General features: G+C 39.4%; 2 protein-coding genes across 5 annotated transcripts in view; one reads left to right on the top strand and one right to left on the bottom strand.

The window, feature by feature from the left end:
- The window catches only part of DNAJC21 (DnaJ heat shock protein family (Hsp40) member C21), a 13,848-nt gene extending 8,264 nt beyond the window's left edge, over positions 1 to 5,584 (top strand). The window contains exons 8-13 of one of the 3 annotated variants that reach the window (XM_030512284.1): positions 11 to 166; positions 824 to 863; positions 2,519 to 2,709; positions 3,120 to 3,192; positions 3,393 to 3,395; positions 3,849 to 5,584. In XM_030512284.1, coding sequence (XP_030368144.1) covers positions 11 to 166; positions 824 to 863; positions 2,519 to 2,709; positions 3,120 to 3,192; positions 3,393 to 3,395; positions 3,849 to 4,013 — 628 coding nt within the window. In that variant the 3' untranslated portion in view covers positions 4,014 to 5,584. The remainder of the gene's footprint in view (positions 1 to 10; positions 167 to 823; positions 864 to 2,518; positions 2,710 to 3,119; positions 3,193 to 3,392; positions 3,396 to 3,848) is intronic. The other 2 variants (XM_030512286.1, XM_030512285.1) reach the window with 2 other exon arrangements.
- On the bottom strand, positions 3,781 to 20,082 carry AGXT2 (alanine--glyoxylate aminotransferase 2). Of its 2 annotated transcripts, XM_030512287.2 has the most exons (14): positions 20,013 to 20,082; positions 18,513 to 18,598; positions 17,904 to 18,088; positions 17,471 to 17,594; positions 16,539 to 16,633; positions 15,347 to 15,440; positions 14,204 to 14,297; positions 13,070 to 13,170; positions 11,876 to 11,968; positions 10,947 to 11,079; positions 10,197 to 10,285; positions 8,287 to 8,436; positions 7,828 to 7,926; positions 3,781 to 6,346 (listed from the first exon to the last, which is right to left on the bottom strand). In XM_030512287.2, exons 1-14 carry the CDS (start codon positions 20,065 to 20,067, stop codon positions 6,236 to 6,238), a joined length of 1,509 nt encoding a protein of 502 aa, XP_030368147.1. In that variant the 5' UTR covers positions 20,068 to 20,082; the 3' UTR covers positions 3,781 to 6,235. The 2 variants fall into 2 exon arrangements, with proteins under 2 accessions (XP_030368147.1, XP_030368148.1); XM_030512288.2 differs by lacking the exons at positions 10,197 to 10,285; positions 10,947 to 11,079.

Below are 20,082 nucleotides of genomic sequence, written 5' to 3'. Positions count from 1 at the left end.
CTCTTCACAGCATGAAGAATCATGAAAAGTCAAAGAAGCATCGAGAGATGGTGGCACTGTTACGACAGCAGCTGGAAGAAGAGGAAGGGAAATTTCCTGTGTCTTTGGATGGTGGATGTGAAATACATACCAAAGAGGAAGAAACAGAAGACATGCCCAAGCAGAAGTACTTTAAATTGGTTTTAATTGTATAGTGACTAATGATTTAATAAATCTTGGAGGCTCTCAGAGGGAGCTTCTTATGATTTATAGGTGTGTTAGAACTCACAGTATTGTGCAATTTAAAACATTTCTTAGCATCAGAGTTCTAGTAAAATGCCTTCATTAGTATGACTGAATTACAATGTCGTAGAATAATAGTCTAGCATTTTCTCTGCTTAAAGTTAGATGTGAAGGGAAAGTAATGATTGTTATTTTTCACAGAGGAGAACTTGCACAGGCCCAGTGTTTATTGATTCAGTACTTTTTTGGTACTTTATGTCAGTTGGATGCTGGCATAGAAAATGAGTGTGCTTAAAATCAGAATTGATGAAGTATGTTGCACAACTTCATTTTTTGAATGGCCAAAGCATAATGCCATCTGCCTAACTAGTACCTTCAAGTTCAGTCTGAGCAGAATAAATGTTTTACAAAATGCCGTGAGGAGTTTAGGAGAACTGCTCTTTTCATTTCAGGCATGAATAACTTTCTATTTGTGGTTCCTGTCTCCCTGATATCATGTTAAGAGGATAAGCAAAAATGTAATTTGGTACCTTCTTAGAAATTGTACTTGTTTTGGAGTTTATTTTTGGAAAGAGATAATGTTAAATTCTTACCTTTACAGACTCTCAAAGAAGCAGAGGAAGAAACAGAAAACAATGATGGTATGTAGTCATATTATGATATCCAGGAAACTTTACAACCCAGTTTTGTTATCTCCTAATTTAACTTTTGTCTTGAAAAATAAGGAAATACTTGAAATTCTACAGAACTTGAAGAGCTGGTATAATGTACGTTTTGTTAATCTCTAATTAGGGGGGAATAACACATAGTTGGCATTCTACTGACACTGTAGTTGTTGAAACAAACACATCCATTCCACCTTCACTCGAATCGTGTTACTAGTGTTTACAAATCTGTTGTACTCCAGGATCTGAGTTTGCATAATATGACAGATCTGTGCTGACAGCAGCAGAGTGAAATTCAAGAACTGCAAGCTGTTTCAGGCTTGAATGGCAGGAGTACCGTAGTGAGCAAACTCTTCTGTCTGCCTTCCTCATGCTTGATCCTTTTCAAGTCTTACCTCTTCTCTGCTTACTACTTCAATCTTAGCCTTGCCCCTGTGAGCTACTAGGTCCTGCCTCTTCCATCCTTTCCTGAGGTGGTCTTCTGTTTTCCCCAGCCTAACTCCTCTAACCTCCTGTTATGTGTTCACTTTCTGTGCCCTCTCCCACACCATCATTATCTCTCATCCTTGAGAAACTTCCTGAGATTTTCAAGCAACTGCATTTTTCTTGTTCTCTTTCGCTGGTATTGCACAGTCCAAGTCAGTACTGGCTTGACCTTCTTGTTTCCATGCAGGCCATCAGGCTCCTGCTCGACTCTTGCCTCCTCAGTTTGAAATCAGAACGTCCTGCTCTCACTGTAGAGATTGCATATAGGCACCGAGTCTGTCTTCCATCAGTTTGGTCATGAGATCTTCTGCAGTTCAGAGCTCAGACAGTAGGTGCCACTCTTGCATAGCATGAGCCGGAATCTTGTGCTGAGACTCTTCTGGAACCGTAACTTCCAGCCTCTGCCAAGCTTTATGGAATGCAGGGAGTTGCTATGGGTTTTGTTGTCTTTTCCTGAGGGTAGTTTAGCCATATTTTTTTTTTTTTCCAGGTAGCTGAGACTCTGTAAAGGATGCTAGAGGCAATAGTCACATTAATGTACTGCTGGGTCAATTTTGTTATCCTGCTTTTGGGAGCTGAGCTGTTTTGTTTTAGACATGCTCAGGGGTTGGTCTTTTGCCAAACAGCATGTATTGAGTCTACTCTGTCTTCTGGTATGTGGGAAAGGCTGCCACTGTTTCTAATGTTAGGAAGGGAAAATGCAGTGTGTTTATCTAGCCTCAGTCAGGTCAGTTATTTTGGCTTAAGTGTCCTAACACAGGTTTCTAGCACAGAAAACTTTAGTCTAAATAATTAACATTTTGCATGGTTATAAGCAAAGCCACTAACTTATAATGTGAAATGGCAGCCTGAACAGAATGAGCCCTGTGTATAATTAAAAGCTGCCTTCATTCTCCTCTTCTCTAGTTTTAGGGGCTGTTTTATTGGTGTTTCTTCCGTTCATCACAGGTGGCTTCATCTTTCAAAACATGAGAACTAAGGTTTTACCAGTTACAGTCTCACTGAAAACACACAGTAAAATTAAGAGGGTCCATGGCTTTCTGTTCTCCCCACCCAACCATGTTTGAGGTAAATGAGTATCATACTAAAAAGATCATCACTAGTGAACTTAAAGTAGTTAACTTGCATGTCTTCTGTTTGGACAGACTTACGAGGACTCTCTTGATAAAAGCGGTGATGAAGAAACAGTTGAACAAAAGGAGGTGCCCGCTGTGGACAAGCACAGTGCCTCAGCAGAGGAGTCGGTAAATGATGGCCAAAGATGTGTTGTGTCGGAGGATGCAAGTGCTACAGAAGATGTCAGCCAAGTGGATGAAGCAAGAAGTGAAGCTAAAAGGTGTGCTTACTTGCAGTGTTGCAGTCACTGTGTCACTGTCATGTTTGATACTGTCAAACTAGTCTAGATTTACCCAGCAGTGTGAACTGGGGGCTGCCTCACTAAATCAGAGCTGAATAAATATGGTAGTTAACAAGGAGTGCTGAGAACTGCTTTGAAAGTGGCATTTGACTGCAGATCCCTGCCGCATCACTTACCAGTAGCCAATTCATCACCTAGCTGAATCTTGAGTACAACAATTGATTGTATAAATTAAATGGCTTTAATTTTTTTGCTGGAAGCGATTGCCTTCTGTTGTGTGGAGGAAGAACAGGGGAAGCAGCGGAGATGTTGATGATTGAAAACTGTCAGAAGCTCTTAAATATTGAATGTTCCTGTGCACTGATCTTGGTTTCTCCTTGTCTTATCAGCCATACTAAGCCTAAAGGGAAGAAAGCCAAGGAAGCAAAAAAGTCTGCTAAGGCATCTTCAGAGCACCCAACGGTATGTCAAACTATTTACACTATTTAAAACTTGGTCATCTTATTACTACGAACAGGGTTAGTAGGTTGGTTGATCACCTTCAGTCGACAAATTTCTACTCCTAGTAGAAGCTAGGAGACTGAAACATCAGCTCTTGTCCTTGCAGAGAAGAGTGGACTGTATTTCAGTTCTAAGAGAGTTGCGAAAGCTCTGTATCCAAGACAGTTCAAACCAAATTAAACACCTGAAGACAGAACTCTTGTCATCAGGCAGGTGATGGGTGGTACTATCTGTATTTTTCCCAATATTGATGCTTCCCAGAAAGAGCAGATTCTTGTAATAACTACAGGTAAGACATACTAAATTCTCTAAATCAGAGTCCAAGATTGGTGTATAGTCAGGTGACATAAAAAGTATTCTCTGTCTTAAATGATTTGCAAGGTTTCTATTTCTTGTTCTGGGTTCTATGTAGTACTCTTTGAAATTTCAAGAAGTTATACTCGAGGTCTAAAAAAGTCCAAACATATTTAATTGTTAATCAGTTATGGAACATCTGATAGAAACAGCTTATTCACATCTCATTGTCCAAGAGAAACTGCATACAACAAATTGGTGTATGGCATTTATTACATCCTTCATACAAATGTGAACTTTTTTTTGCTTTTTCATCATTGCAGAATGAAGTTCCTATCCACTGTGTCACCTGCAACTGTGCATTTGCATCCCGAAATAAACTGTTTGAACACCTGAAAGCCACAGGACATGCAAAAGCCACACAAGCAGCAGCTGTAAATGGAGCTGTAAACACCAGAAACAAAAAAGACAAACGTAAAACCAGATAGAACTTTGCTACAGTGGCAGTCTTCAGAATCGTACATGAACGCTGTCCCGGAGCAGAGAGGTGAACATTGATTGTGTCTGGAGTTGAACAGAGAAGGCAAGTCCTAATTTTGGGGAAAAAAAGGGAAGATGAAACATAAGGAATAATATCTTGTGAAGAAACCCGTGCTTAGTTTTGGGTTTATCAGCCTTTCTTTAACAACTGACTTTGACTTGCCATCTCAGCAGCTTTCACAGTGGGGATAGGAAGTAGTAATTCAAATTCACCTTCTGTTCCTGTAGAAACTTACGTGGATAAAGTGCCCACACAGAGGGCTTATTGTTATTTTATTGTTATTTTATCACTCGTGTTGCTGCTTTTCTTTTGAGAGGGCTTAGCTCAGGGCGAGTGCAGCTAGCAAAAGGGCCTGTGCTTCTTTGGTCATCTGTCAAAGGTGAAATGTCACCCCAACATGGGAAAACACAGGCTTTTCTTCTGCCCTCCCCAAGAACCCTTTCAAAGTACTTAATTGCAATAAACAGCAGATAAAAGGGAAAGAGTAAGATGTCTAAGCTGGTTAATCAGTTTTGACAGTTCCTGTCGGTTTTGTACCTACATGCCAGGTGTTGCGGGAAAAAAAATGCTGGTGGAAGAGCCCTGCTGGGAAAAGTGAAGGCAGAAATGAATGACATGAATAACTGAATTTGTTCTGTTGTTTTTCTAATGAAAAACATGGGAGTTGTTATTGCACCTCTGTTTAAATGCATAAGTCTACCTGGTGGGATAACAAGCACCTGATTTTGCTGTGGAGGTGGATTTTACAAGGCTGTTGTCAATGCAGATGGCGAGAGCGGTGCTCAGTGTAGTATGTTGTTTAGGAGACTCCTATGGTGAAGTTTTCCAGAAGCACTGATCTTGCATTAACTAAGATATTCTAAAGTTTAAACGCAAAATAGCACAACACTCTCCTTCCCCCACATGTTGACAGGGTACCTTTATTGGGTCACGGTATTTTATTCAAATGTTAATATTTGACTGAAAGTGAAATGGTAAATGTTCCTGCTGACTGTTGACAATACCTTTTGTTGGGGTTTTTTTGGTTTGGTTTTTTTTTTTTTGGTTTTTTTTTTTTTTTTTTTGGAAACCAAAGCAAGTAACGAACTAATGATTGGAAAAAAAAAAAAAAAGGCGATTAAGTAAGAAAGAAACGTGGCATCTTATTTCAGCAGTCAGAATTTGTATCTTTGCTAAATGACTAATGGATGTGCTATGCAATCTTGAAAGCAGAAGGAGAAAAGAAAGGCGTGTTTTGGAAAGGATGATGACTGGATTAGAGCCACGTGATAACAATAATTACTGTTATTAGAAACTACAACTTTGTGCAAACATTGTGTTTTTTTCGTGCTCTAATTAGAGTGTATCTTTTTGATAAGGCTAAACAGTTTTAAGTGTGAAATCTCCAGTTGTGTTCTGAACAGGGTATTTCTCAGCCAGAGATTGTCTATGCTTATGTAAATGAAATCTCACAGACTGACCCTGCAGTATTACTTTTTGACTTTTTTTCTTATTTAAATAAAACCAAATACTTTATCATTTGTGTGTTTTACAAGTGCTTGTATGTATTGGGTGTAAAAGGTGAGGTTTTGGTTGCGGGGGCAGTGGCAGCAGCAGCCAGGTTCCACCCAGCTCTAAAGCACTGCGCATTGATGCTCAGCCATTCAGCAGCGTGTGGTGCTTCCGTGAAAACATTCATTAGAGCTGGCTGTGAACACTGTGGTACAAAGGAACGTGGCCAGGGCAGCAGCACGCACCCCACTGCAGTCCCTGAGGGATCCATGCATGCTGCAGTCCAAGCAGTGTCCTTCCTCCAAACAGCTTTATTGTTTTCTTGTTGCTCTATGAAAATTACTGATTTTTAGATTATATTCATAGATGAAAGATGAATATATGTCTGCCTCTTCATCTAATACCAAATTAATACTAATAGGGTTTTTTATGCTAGTGTCAGAATAAATGTGCAGCTAATGCACACCACCACTGTAGACTGAGCTGTATGATTACAAAACAGATTAGAGTGCATTCTTTATTAAACACTGTATCTATCAGACTGCTCTTAGAATACTGAGAAAGTATTTAACCTTCAGAATATGATTTTCTTATGCAGTGTATTCTTATGCAGTGATGAGTCTGGGTGGCAATTATCAGGGGATCTGTGTTCATCTCGTGTAAGGAAACAAATCAAGTCTATTTTGCAGCTGCCCTTTCCATGTGTCTCTCTAAAGCAGCGTCAAATACTTCCACAGCAAAGTCGACATCCTTTTTAGTAATGCACATTGGAGGTTTAATTCTAAATGTCTGAGAGAGAGAAAGAAAGAAAAAAAAGAAATCCTTAATACTGCATGGAAATAATACAGTTTCTAGCAGCCCATCTAGGTCAGCACTCACTTTCTGCCCCTCAATCTAACCCTAAGTGTGAAAAATTACATTATATGAGACCCACAGAGCAGGGACTGAGGCTTCTGATCAGTGCATTCTGAAGTGGAACAGTTTTGTTCTGACTTGACTGCATCCCACTCTTCTGACAAAGCAACTGCCTTCAACAAAGACTTGACCAGAGTCGGTCATGTTCACAGCTCTGTTATTCCAAACAGAGCTAGTATAAAACCTTAGATGGGTTTGTACTAAGAAAGAACAGAGACATAGCTGTATGTTCCTTTCTGGCAGCTTTGCTACCGGGAAAAGTAGTATCTATGGAGAGTGTCAGCCTCTTGCATTGTGTCAAGTGATTTGCTGTTGTATTCTCTGTCTTTTTTAAGGCCTCTAAGCAAATGTACCATGAAAGAATTGCTAGACACAAACTTTCAGTTAGGGTACTATAGCTTGAATGCACGTTCGTCAGGAAGGGTTATATGCACAGTTCAACTTGTCAAGAAGGCAGGTTCTTAAATCCAAATGTTTGATCTATATTATAATGTTTCCAAGAGTATTTAACTTACCTAAGAATCTTAAAGCTTTCAGTTTGAATTCTTCTGTCATCGTATCACAGGACTTTATGCAGCAAGAGTGAAATAACGGTCTTTCCCACCCACAGCTTCAGCTGAAGCTAACACTCACAGATAAACAGCACTTACGTGAGACAGAATCAGATTTTACTGCACTCTGTGCTGTTACTACCTGTGTTCTGGTCTGTGACTTGTGGAAGAACCGGTGAGGTGACAGCTGCAGTGCCCTATTTATTTTAGCCATCCTTCATCTCTCTCATACAGAAGCTGCTTCCTCTGTGTCAGAGCCCTTCACTGACATGACCAGCCCTGAGGCAGTTCTCTACTATTAACTGATGTGCTGCAAGAAGGTGGGTACAGCATAGTGCATCTTCAGTTGGGATGGGTTATTCCCAATCAGATACAGTTCCTGCTTTTGTGCTGCACTGCTGAGCTTGATATTAACAACTTTTTTATTTTTAAATTTTTTTATTTAGGTTGCCTAAATAAACTCTTTTAAATATAAAAATTAAAGGTCAGATGATAACCCAAAAAGAACAAAGACTTAGCAGGCCTGAATACAGCTGATTTCTTCTAATTTACATAGACTACAGTACATTGGTTTTCTAGGGGAAGTTGTCCCTCTAAAGGAAAACTCCAAGCTCAGAGCTAGTTCCACATACTTGAATTAAATAACTCCTGCCCAATTTATGAAATAAGCAAGATTAAACAGAGATAGTTCCTAAGAGTATAAGTTTTTTATTTTATTTACTAAAATTAATTTAACTTGAGGGAAAAGGGATGTAGTTCGTGAGGACAGAAAATAAGCTTTACGTATAATCAGAGGCTCAGTACCTGGCTGTAGAGTCCTCCTCTGCCGATCAGGACCCCCATCTCTTTACAGTCCTCTAAGATTTGACCAATTTCTTCAGCTGGAAGAGGGTGGCAATGGTCCTAAGGAAAGCAAACATTAAACTTCTCTTTGATATTCTAAACTAGTTCTGTGAAAAAGAGGTATGTTCTAGTCTTTCTAATAAATCTCACCCCATCTCTGGCTGTAAAGTTTAGCCAACATAGTTTATCTGCTTTCTAAGATGAGTTTATGCCATTAAGGCACACAAGTCACTGTTTACTCAAAACTTGTGAAATACTTGAAATGCTGGAATGTTCTGGCTCTTTTTTAGCTAGAGCAATGTTTTCTCACTTCATTAGCTGTTTTTTAATAGACAATCTTTCTATTCTTTCAACTGAAATGAAATGTGAAAAATCTTTCAATGGCACTGTAAATTGAAAGGAATAAATGAAGTCACTAACCTTATCTGTCACCATTTCTACTCCAATCATAAGTCCCTTGCCACGGACATCCCCAACAATCTTGAATTTATCCCGTAGTTTAGCCAATTCCAGCAGCATGTATGTTCCCACATCCTCACTGTTTTTCTGCAGACCATCTTCTTCAATAGCCTGGTTAAAATGACATACCGTGACAGTGTTGCAGGAAAAACTTCTAATAAAGTCTGTTAATCCCCATTTAGCTTGATGACACATTGTTTATCTCACTTCCTTGCAGACTATGTTCCTTCACTACTACAGTGCTTACATTTCTCTTCTCTTACAATCCTCTAATGTCACTGGAGTACAATTTAACATAGTATTTTGTTGTTGCTGTGGTGTTTTTCACATTTTACTTATTATTCCATAAACATCATCATAGAATCATAGAACAGTTTGGGCTGGAAGGGACCTTAAATCTCATCTAGTTCCAAACCCCTGCCATGGGCAGGAACACCTTCCACTAGAGCAGGTTGCTCCAAGCCCCTGTGTCCAGTCTGGCCCTGAACAGTGCCAGGGATGGGGCAGCCACAGCTTTTCTGGGCAACCTGCACCTCTCCAGCCTTCTTCTTGTCCCCTCTTGGGTACTGGAAGGCTGCTGTAAGGTCTCCTCTAAACATAATGCAGTAATTCATGCTCACATGGAGTCATAACTGAAAAATAACTGACTAGCAGATTATTTTCAAAATCTTACCAGAAAAATTTTAATTCTTTCTCAGTATCATGAGAAGAAAATAATTTGACACGGCATACCTGTATGTACTGGGCAGCAATTTAGGGAACAACCTGAGTGTATTAATTAGATTCACCAACACCATGCTTTTTAATCACCATCTTTTTTTTGTTTCTTCCTCTGCTCTCTGACACGCAGTCAGCTACCAGCCCTGGCACGCACAAACCATTTTATGAACTTAATATTTGCATTAAGAAAATTCACATTAAAAAAAAAAACCCAACCCAAAAATACAATTACAGAAATTAAAGTGGGTGTTTTCCTTTTTCTTCCTTTTTTTTTTTTTTTTTTTTAAATTTTCTTTCCATTTTATTCTTCCTGACATTGACAGCTCCTCGGACTTATTTCAGATCCAGGCTCCAAGTTACTTTATAGCCAAAGAAGCCCCCAAACATGGGTGTACTTGTAAACTGTTTTTTCAAAACCTTGTTATTTATATGATTAACCGTCTTATAAAATAGCTTAAAAGAACCCTAAAATATTCAGGAAAGTAATGTGAATAGAAACAATATTTGCTGTACATGATCAAAACAAAATGAACAGCGACGTACTGATTTTCTGCTGGATAATGACTGAAATATGTTGCAGCTTTTTTCTATTGTCTTTTTCATGAGGGATTTTTTTTTTTTTTTTTCCCAAAAGGAATTCTGACTTTAAATATTTTTAACTATCTGGTCATTACAGCTTTTTAGGCATAAGGTAAAAGCTGTGGAATTGAAAACAATTTTGCTTAGCATGTGTGCCAGAGAATACATTTGGTTTAGCTGATAATTTGTGTAATCCTATGAAAGAGCTGGCTAAGGCTTTTAAGAAAGCATTTTCCTACGTGTTTATTAACAAAGTAAAGAACATAAAGGAGACAAAGGCAATTCTGAAAACATATTAAGAGGGCTTCTATTCTTCAAGAGATGAAAACTTTGTGGTGGAACTAATCAGGAATTTTTCCTACACGTAGGGCATATTAGCCATATATGCATAATACATGCATATGTTTATGCACTTTATACATAATTTAAAAAAATGCCCACATATAACTTTATAGTAAGAATAAATGTAAGCATTTTTCATCTTTTGGTACAAGAAAAAGTGGCAATATATAGTATATATTAAATTATATATATATAGTGAAATATATAAATTTATACAACGTTCTGCCTACATCAAGAACTGCAGCTCCAACTGTGCAGGCCAAAGGGTTTCCTCCGAATGTATTAATGTGAAAGTTTTGAGCCAAGGAACTTGCAATTTCTAAAAGAAAAAGAACAACATTGATTACTCTTACAGTTGCCTTATGTTTGGTAACAGTATTTATGTGCTTTAACTGTTATATTTGCTGTGCTTCAAGCCTGATTCTACTGGAGACAACACAATACAAAGATTTTATTCTTTTCTTGCAAGTAGTCTGTGCAAAATACGACTATTCCTAAAACCTATAGTGTCTAGCAGATGCTAAAAACAGACTTCTTTTTTAAAAAAAGTCACACTTCTAACATATGCTGTCAGTTTTCCCCAGAAACTGACATCTACAAATCTCCTTTCCTAGATTCAGCCAGTCATTTGTATGAATGAAGCAGCTGGCCTTATAAACTTGCAGAATATTGATTACTTATACAGTGAATTCAGCAAGGATTTCGAGGATTTACCAGCTATACCTGCTGGATGCCTAACAAGGTCATCCCTGCTACAGTTACACAACTCACCCCATTTAGACAAAGCTTTGCGCGCGTATAGCACAGCACTTGGTAAAAAAATGTGAGCAATGAGAATCCAATTAATCTGTCAATTGACTGAGACAGAGATTACTCATAGAGCTCAGCTGTTTGACACACATCTCTCCAGTAGGTAAATATTGTACACCATATTTTGTAATTGCTCTATTTTAAATCTTAGCGGAACAGAACTCTTGAACCTTTTGTTGTAACAACAGCTGCCATTGGAAAGCCATTACCAATTCCTTTTGCCAAAGTAACAATGTCAGGGACTACACCATGTGTTTGAAATCCCCAGAAGTGGCTGCCTGTCCGTCCAAAACCTGTCTGTACCTTCCAAAAGAAAAATACAGAGAAATACCCATCACTTTCTCACATTTTATAATATGGTTTATTTTTCTTGTCTTTCTATTGTTACTGATTTGCATTAAACTGCAGCTATACCTGGAGGCAACTTGCATTAGGACCCTTACTCAGATGGCTTTGTGCAAAATACTATTTACTGTTACTGTAATTGGGTTTTTCTTTTGCATATGAAAGAGATAACACATTGCTATGTCTTAAGCATGGTGACATGCATAGATATGCAGCTTCCATTTCAAAATGGAGAGGAAATGCACTTTCTCATCACATTTCAAAAGCAACCCCATGATTGCTGATTTCTACTGCTGTAATGCTTGAGGTACGTATCACCGTCACTTTGAAGCATTTGCTACTATTTCAAAATAGCTTTAGCTAAGCAAATTCCATTTCTTAATTCCAATTCCAAATTCCAAAATATCTTTGCAGGGGTAGAGCAATCAATTCCCTTCTAGAGTTTATGTATGCCAACAACACTCATAAAAGGAAGTGTCATCATGGCAAGCCTCACATCACATATTTGTGTAAATTTACTGCTCTCAAAAGGTAAGGACTGAAGTCCGTGTCTAAAGTCAGAATACCATATAGCAGAATAAAGGTAGTAAAAACTGGAAGACTTCTATGTTTGGAAAGATGCACTGTGTTAAACTTAAGCTATGAAGTGTATAGCATTTAATTTAGATTATTTCCTCCAGTTGGATTCTTTCAAGACAACTTTCAGAGGTACCCCAAACTGTAGAGCTGCTATGTAAAAAAAAAAGTAACTCACTTCATCTGAAATACAAACACCTTGTCTTTCCCGTACTAGCTGAAAAGCTTCCTTTAAGAAACCTCTTGGGTACTGAACAGCTCCATTAACACCCTGCCAAGACAAAAGAAGAAAATGTCTTCAAGAACAGACACATAAACTGGAGTTCCACTGTGTGACTATCCTACAATAAGGAAAAATAGCAGCAGCCCTCAGGTAATAGCAAGACTCTCGTTTCAAGTTTCTGGCTTCAGAAGTGAAACTGCTTCAAGAAGTTCCTGCCCAGGTCACTCATTCCCATTCCACAAGGCAGTTTGCTGTTCTGTCAGTTGTGCTGGTATAAATGTTTGTGAGGCCATACTGTAAACTGGATCATTCTAGGAAATAGCTGATGAAAGATAAGCTGCTAAAACAAGTACCTTAAAAAGCTACATTCTGAGAAACCCAGAGACTGTGTTTGATGACAAGTTAACTATAGAATTCATGTCCCTTCTTTGGTTAATTTGTTTAAAACATTGTTTCCTCCATTACTGTTCACCTTGCCAGTTTTCATTCAGGCCAGAAATTCCACTCTACACCTGGACTGCAATGCCTGCTTAGACTTAGGTATGTAAAGGCTTAGGAGACAGGAAACCAGAGAACAGCTCCAATTTTCTCTGTGGTCACAATTCTCACAGTTTTTTTCTTGCCCTTCCTGTTCCCAGGATATATTCTCCATTCTTCCTACTTAAGAACCACAATATACAGCAGTTCTGAAACTAGGGTGAAGCACCAAGAGAATGAACCCCATGGCCATTGCTTACTGGAGAGCTGCTAAAAATATAGTGGACAACATGGTTGGGAAGAGGTGAAAGTAGGAATTGAGATAAGCTTACAAAACCAGTAAAAAGCAGTATGAAATTTGGAAGAAGCTATTAGACACTAAACAACAGCATGTATCATACTATTTAAATGCAGAAAAAAATGTGTGTGTTTAATCATGATTCTCTGTTTAACTTCATGAGCAAAGTTCTAGCTCCGCTGAAATCAGGAACAAAAGCTGAGATTTTAAATATTTCAAATATTTAAAAATCTTTCAAATATTTAAGGTGTTTAAGGTGTTAAAAATAATAAAAATCAGCAGAAGTCTGTGGTTAGGATGTAACTAAAGTTTGTAAGATTTGAGTGTTTCACACTATTTTTGCTATCACAGTTGAGAAATGGCAAACTACCTACTTGAATTGGTTCAGCGATAAATCCAGCTATTGTTTTTGGTACTGATGTATTCAGAGTGTCTTTGAACTGTTCAATGTACTGATCCTTTGCATGACATACACCTGTTCACAGCAGAATAGTTTAAAGGGAATTTACTTTAAATGACACAAAATTAGCTTCAAAACATGAAATTACACATCTAAGCAACAAGTATTATCTGACTGCATGTTAAATATCACCTACCAAATACACAAAAAAAGGCTAAACATTAAAGGACAGAGTCCCTTATTTTCTCTTAAACCATTTATACTCTAACAAATGACAAAACAGAAAACAGCAAGGCAAAGCTGCCAGATGATGTTATACATTGTACAGGTCAGTAAGCTGTAGGTTAGAGACAGCGTTTGTCTATCACCTACATAAGCGGAACGAATAAGAAGACACTTTCTCAGGGGTTAATAAACATTATTGTAAGACATGAGGAATTGTTAGGTTAGTACAGGCATAAGGATTCTGGAAAATACAGCTGCGTATCAGTCTATACTGAAATAAAGAACAGAGCAATTAGTATAGCTAATGATCCCATTCACTAGGGAGGGCAAAGCTAGAAAGAAAACATTGTTACCTATGCACATGAATTAAAATACTACAGAGTGCTTGTGGAAACTGTGCAAATAATTTGCTGTAACTGTTGTTAACAGGAGAGCAGTAGAGGAGCTTTCACTTTGTGCTGTGTGCAGAATGTTTTGCCTCATGAAAGACTCTTTGCCTATCATGGTCTACAGATCGTCCTTACTATTCATTCATATTACTCCAAAACAAAAACTGGAGAGCTGTCAAAATTTCAGAAACAGCTGTCATGGTCAGTGGTGGAAAAAACCAATCAACACTTCTGTTCTTCCAGATGTGCCACACTGAGTTCCACAGCTTCCAGAGTTGATCATGACGAATGCTGGAAACAAAGGCTGGGATTTTAAGAACAAATCTTTCTCAGTGGGAAGCAGATGCCTTATGCGCTCTGCAATATTTTCTTTGGTCGCTCTTGCAAATCCTACCCAAAGGTCTACCTTTCCTGAGGAGGTAAAGATAATCTATTTCCACAGCCCTCTAGTATTCTCTAATATAACAGCCGAATACTTCTTGTCATTGACCAACCTTCAGAACAGCTGCATTTTCGAACAGTTTGCACTGGAGAATCTCTACAATGGCTGCCTCCCCATGGACCACGAAAAACATCTGGTACCATTGTCTGCCAAGCATAAGAGAGATAGCTACAGGTTTGATGACACCTTTCTAGGAGATGTTTTGATCATACTTAGGGATGACTAGCGAAAAAAAACAAACAAAACAACCCCAAAAAGTCTGTTAGAGTCAAAGGGGATATCTAGTTCAAGCAACTTGTCTGAAAAACACTTGTGGAGTAACATTGAACTTCCCCCTCAAGAAATGGTGGAACAGAGACAGTTTTGGAACCAATAAGTTCCAGCAATAGTCAGTCAGTTGATAATTTCCTTTGTTTTGTTCTTTAAGTTAGTCAGCAGTTTTGGTTATCTAAGATTAATAGCAACATTTTTAGAGTTGCTAGTAGTACTTCAATAATTTGAAGTACGATAAAAATCTGCAAAATACAGAGAGGCAGGCAGATCTAGTAAAGGAATTACAGGCTGGAAATTTTGAGCTCCAGCCTTCTAATTGTGTCTGCTGACAAAATACCACATGACTTCAGACAACTCATTTATTGAGCAAGGTTGTGAGGCTGCTATAAAGGAGCCTTTCTATAGCCAGTGCTGTGGCTGAGCTATCACCGGAACAAACAGTAAGGTAGCCAATGCCAGCTTCCTGTCTGCTCAAGGGCAGGAAGATAACATATTTCCATCTATCCCCAGTTGATATGTCTCCTGTCTTGCTGAAACGACGGACATCACAGGGTTTTTTTCGTTCCAGGGGAGGATCTGCTTCAGACTAGCTAAAAGCAGCTTTGCACAGATTTGCCAAAACAAACTCGAGAAAAGGGCTTCAGTGCATTGATTTGCACCTTACCATGCAAGCACCAAACATGACTAAAGAACTGTGAATCACGACCACTCGTGTTATGGCTGTCCCGTCTCCAAGCATAAGTAACCTTATGGAGAAGGAAAGGGGACTCTGGCTCTTGTAGTTACACAGCAGGAACAGCTACAGTATAGCTAGTGACCATAAAGCACTTTGAGAACAGAAAATGTACTAATCGTTAAAATATTCAATAATAAACAGTTATCTAGATTATTTTTAAAAAACAAAAAATAGTAAAAATCTCACTGTTAAACAACCAAAGCCATTGGCAACACCATGCTTATAAAGACCAACAGATGTCAATCCCAGCGTGTAAGGGCTGCTTCCATGGTATGATCCTCTGTGCAAACAAACAAAGTACATGAACATCACTCATTTCCAAGAAGGGACTGTAGCAATGTTATTAGTTCTAAGAAGGTAGGTTTCTGAGCTACAAATTATTGGGGAAAATGTGCATTGTTACACTTGAAACACAAAGATCCCTATTGCCATTTTTTCTCTGGTCTTGGAAGACCCATGACTACTATCTGCACTGGTTTCCTGAAATTTCAAAAGTTAAAATTGTAAAGTAATGTTTTCAAGGAGAAAAGAACAATGATTGTAACCAAAAGCAATTCCAACGGTGTCTCATGAAGTTCTGCTGTAGCACCTGAGCCCTACACAGCAAACGTATCTGTTCTTCGAATCTTTGGAACCACTGCTCTCTCCAACAGATGCTGCCTATCATTAAGTCACATGGTGATTTGCTGCCAGTTTTATTGGCACATCAGTAGTTCATTAATGAGAATACACAAGCAAGGTGGGTACCCAATGTTCTGCTGAACAGAATAGTAGAAAAATATAGTGCTTCATAACCAGACCTTGAGGCTACCTGGGATGCATTGTAAAGAGAACTGCTTACACTCACTCCTGCACCACCTCTGCTGGGAAGCCAGAACAGCTTCATGTACCTGTGCAGTGAACTATGGTTCAGGGATCTGGCAGAAAAACAAGGTAGCAACATAAACAACAACAAAAAAAATCCTTTCACCAGGTTGGCTTTCAGCCACAGCAGTTCCCTACTGCGGTTCACTGCACCATTATTCCAGAGGTACTTTTATACCCCCACAAAGGGGGATACTGCAGGGGTGGAATGAAGGAAGAAAGCAGCAATTGCTGAAGCATGCTGTGGCTCTGAACAAAGGTCTGCCAAAGCACATTCTTAGCACAGAGACTAGATCCTCTTCTAGGTAACAAAGGCAAAAATTGTAGGCTGTGTTTTGTATGCAAGCTAGTCCTAACGTACTGTACCAAATCTTCAACTCCTGTTCTACTCCTTTTGGTTAAATAAAATAATTTTATAGCATTCTACTCAGCAGATCTGGGGTTAAAGAGTTCTCTATTATTTGTTGGCTTAGGCAGATAGGTACTGATGACATGCACAAATGATCACCATTACCTGAAAGAGATGATGTCGAAGTTACGAGTATATAGCCTTGCCATGAACATAGCCAAATCGTTGGCTTCTGACCCACTGTTGGTTAGATACACCACCTACAGGAGAATGCTTAGGATCAGTACAGCGCACCACCACCACCTTGCTCAGCATCAGGCCATGTAATTTAGTAACATCATGAACTATAACCTATCACTACCACAAGATTACTTCACTGCAATAAACAGTGTTGCCCATACACTACAGATGACAACTAAGGTCAAGCTTCAAGCTGATTTACTCAGAAAGAGTAAAGAAAAATCTTTAAGAGTTAGAGTCTTCAGATTTTCCAAAAATGGAACACTGATTTAAAGAAAAATGAAAGTGTCTGGGTCAAATTGAACATGACTGACTGAACAGAAATAACCTTCACAGAGGTAAAAAGGGCTGTAACAGTGTACCTGCATTTTAGTTACTAGGAGTGACATACACAGACAGAACCACAGAATAGAAGAGATAAGCAGTTTGCTTACTGGGAGCAAATGACGATTAAAGGTATATCCTGTTTATGAGTTCTGAGATTTGAAAACAGCTCAAATTCTATTGTCACCACTTTTAAAGTAAATTTTCAGAAGTGGTTGAGATTTTCCACTGCTTAAACTATTCAGATGCTTTACACTTTTGTTTTGTATTGTTTTGGTTTTGTTACTCTCCTTCCATTTCCAAGATTGCTTGTTTCCAAGTAACTTCATACTCTTCTGCTAGCCCAATTTCATTTTATCACCAGTTTATTTTACCTGAAAAAAAGCCATCATACTCTCTGACAGTCTATAGTCTCCATACAGATTTTCTTTCCACAGATATTGTAACTTGTTTATTTAATATATATTTTTATATTAAATGTTTCTTATAGACATCCCCTTCACCAGCCCCTGCTCCTGTCAGGAGCAAAGTACCTTAAGTGGATCTGGAAAAAGAGAAGTTAGCTTTTCAGCATACTCCTGGATTGATGGGTGCATATAGATACTAGAGATATGCCAGAGGCGAGCAAGCTGTTTCTGGGTAGCCATAGTTACCTTCCTGTATGTAGCACAAAAAAAGACAAAGGGGTTCATTCTACACACGTGCACTTACACATGCACACACCCATCTGTTATTAATCCTGAAAATTCAGACACTGTGCCATTTGCCAGATCAATGAACAAGTAGACAGAACAGATTAATTCTTCAAAATGCAGTGGAAATTGACCTTAATATAAACCATACATGACAATACAGTGAACTATATTCTGGTTTTAGGCTCACAATGCCACAGATTAACAAAGAACAAAACCAAAGTAAGCATCTCTTCCTGTATTTTATAGCATCAATCAATAGTAACATGCTTACGGGTGACAGTGACCAACACCGACAGTGACAATTCCAGCAAAGAGATCAAGGTATCTTCGTCCTTCATAATCAAATAACCACTGCATGTGGCCTTGATGCAGCAACAATGGCTCCTTGTAATACGTTCGCAATGAAGGAGAAATATTTTGTTCACGAATCTTCCGCATATGTTCATATGGATGGGACTGGGTGGAATAAAAGAAGTCAGTATCCGTTTACGCTTTCTGAAGATCCAGGCTAATGGAGCTGTAGTGGATCACATAGATCACACAGTTGTCTACAGCAGTTGTTCACAGAACTAAGACTTTAACAGATTCTCGCATGTAGAAGGTTCTACAAACCTCTGAAACTCAGCTTTTGAAATAAGATTTCTGTTCTGCACTTCTCTCTTCCTTAGTTTTTCAAATCAATAATGTAGCCAACATGTTACAGAACTGCCACACAGGTACATCTATAGGTTACATCCTGGTTGGAATGGAATTGGGTTTTGTCCAAACTACCAAATTTTATAATCGTGTTTAATGAACTGACTATTTCTAGCAGATAAGCCTATCACTCCAATCTAGTAATGCAGTCTTACTTAAATACAGTGTAGTATGTAAGACTTACTTTGTATTTTTCAGGTACAAAATCGCAAGGAGGCATTTTTGCGTGTGTGGAGACAGAGCTTTTCCATTTCTGCTGCCTAAAGACAACTACAAAATAGTAAGAGAATTATCAAACACTGATCAAAGTGCATATCTGAAAGAGTTTCTCAACAGGCTTATTCACAAGCTACAACCAAGGCAGGTTTCGTTGTGTGTTTTGGTGATTTTTTTTTTTTTTTTTTTTTTGGTTTTTTGAGATATTTTCTTGGGGGAACAAGAAGGCAAAATATATGTAGATTAAAACCCCCCAAAAGCACTTTTCTCTTATCCACTAAAATCTAGTTTTCATTTTCACATGAACTTTTATTTTGACAGGGGGTTTCTAATACAAATTCTTATCTGTGAGCAGCAAGAGCAGGAATCGTCTCCAAGGGAGTGAGCCAGGAGCCCAGGGTGACCGCAGCCCTGGTGGTACTCTTGGGGAGCAGGGTACAGTCTCAACAGACCTGAACAAAGCAGGGTCCACTGAGAGTGCCCACCTAAGCGGTCGAGATGAATCATGTCCAGGGTCCACCCAGGGAATCCAGTCAGGAGCAGCAGCAGACTGCCAGGGGCCAGAGGCAGGGCTGGAGACAATACAGGTCCAAGGTCCATCCAGGAGACAAGGCCAGAGGCTGCCTGGTGGCAGGGCTGAGGCAGGGACTGAAGGGTCAGGGCTGAGCTGAAACAGTGCTTGTGGGCAGTGGGCACAGGCTCTGGTTCAGACTGCTCAGGGCCCTGACAGCTCTCCCTAGCATCTTCTGTCCTTCATCCAAATTCCTGAAAACATTCACACTGTCCCACCTTCCATTTAACTGGAAGCGCAATTAAGCAGGTATCAGAAAAAGTTATCATAGAATCACAGGATGGATTGGGTTGGAAGGGGCCTTAAAGATCATCTGGTAAAATATATACTCTCTGCATTCCTAACATTATCTGCACAGAACTATACATTTAGTTTTAAACATCTAAGGTTTTAAACAATTTCTAAAACACGTTAAAATGTAAATAACGAAGAATAAAGTTCCCTGAAGTAAATTACATACACTGTCATTCCCCTTACAACCACTTACAGCACTAACGGATTAATCATCTACACGAGTCCAGTCTCAAAAATGTTAATTAAAGGCTGTAAGTTAGAGAAGTTCTGCCTTTGGATCACTTTCAAAGGGAACTGCAGCTAAAACAAAACCGCTTCTTTCCCCTCCCCGCACAAACACGGTGCTTCAACCAAAACCCCGCCATGACAGCGGGCTTCCAGGGACACCCTCTGTCCCCCGCCATCCCGTCCAACCGGCCAGCCTAGTCCTGCGGGGCTTTGGGCTCTGCGCGGGAATGGATTCCTGCTCTCGCTGCTCCCAGGTAAGAACACGGCCTCCGTGCGCAGCTCACCCCGGCAGAGAGAGCCCTTCCCGACGGGACGAGCCGCTTCAGCCCCTCACAGCCCCTCATCGCCCCCTCCCTCACGGCGCCGGTCGCTTACCGCTGCCGAGCCCGCGGCTGCTCCCCCTCAGCGGCACCGCGCAGCCCACCGCCATGTCGGCCGATGACGA

The sequence above is a fragment of the Strigops habroptila genome, chromosome Z (genome assembly GCF_004027225.2).
Source record: "Strigops habroptila isolate Jane chromosome Z, bStrHab1.2.pri, whole genome shotgun sequence".
Taxonomy (NCBI): Eukaryota; Metazoa; Chordata; class Aves; order Psittaciformes; family Psittacidae; genus Strigops; species Strigops habroptila.
This window is presented reverse-complemented; position numbering and strand designations above follow the sequence as displayed.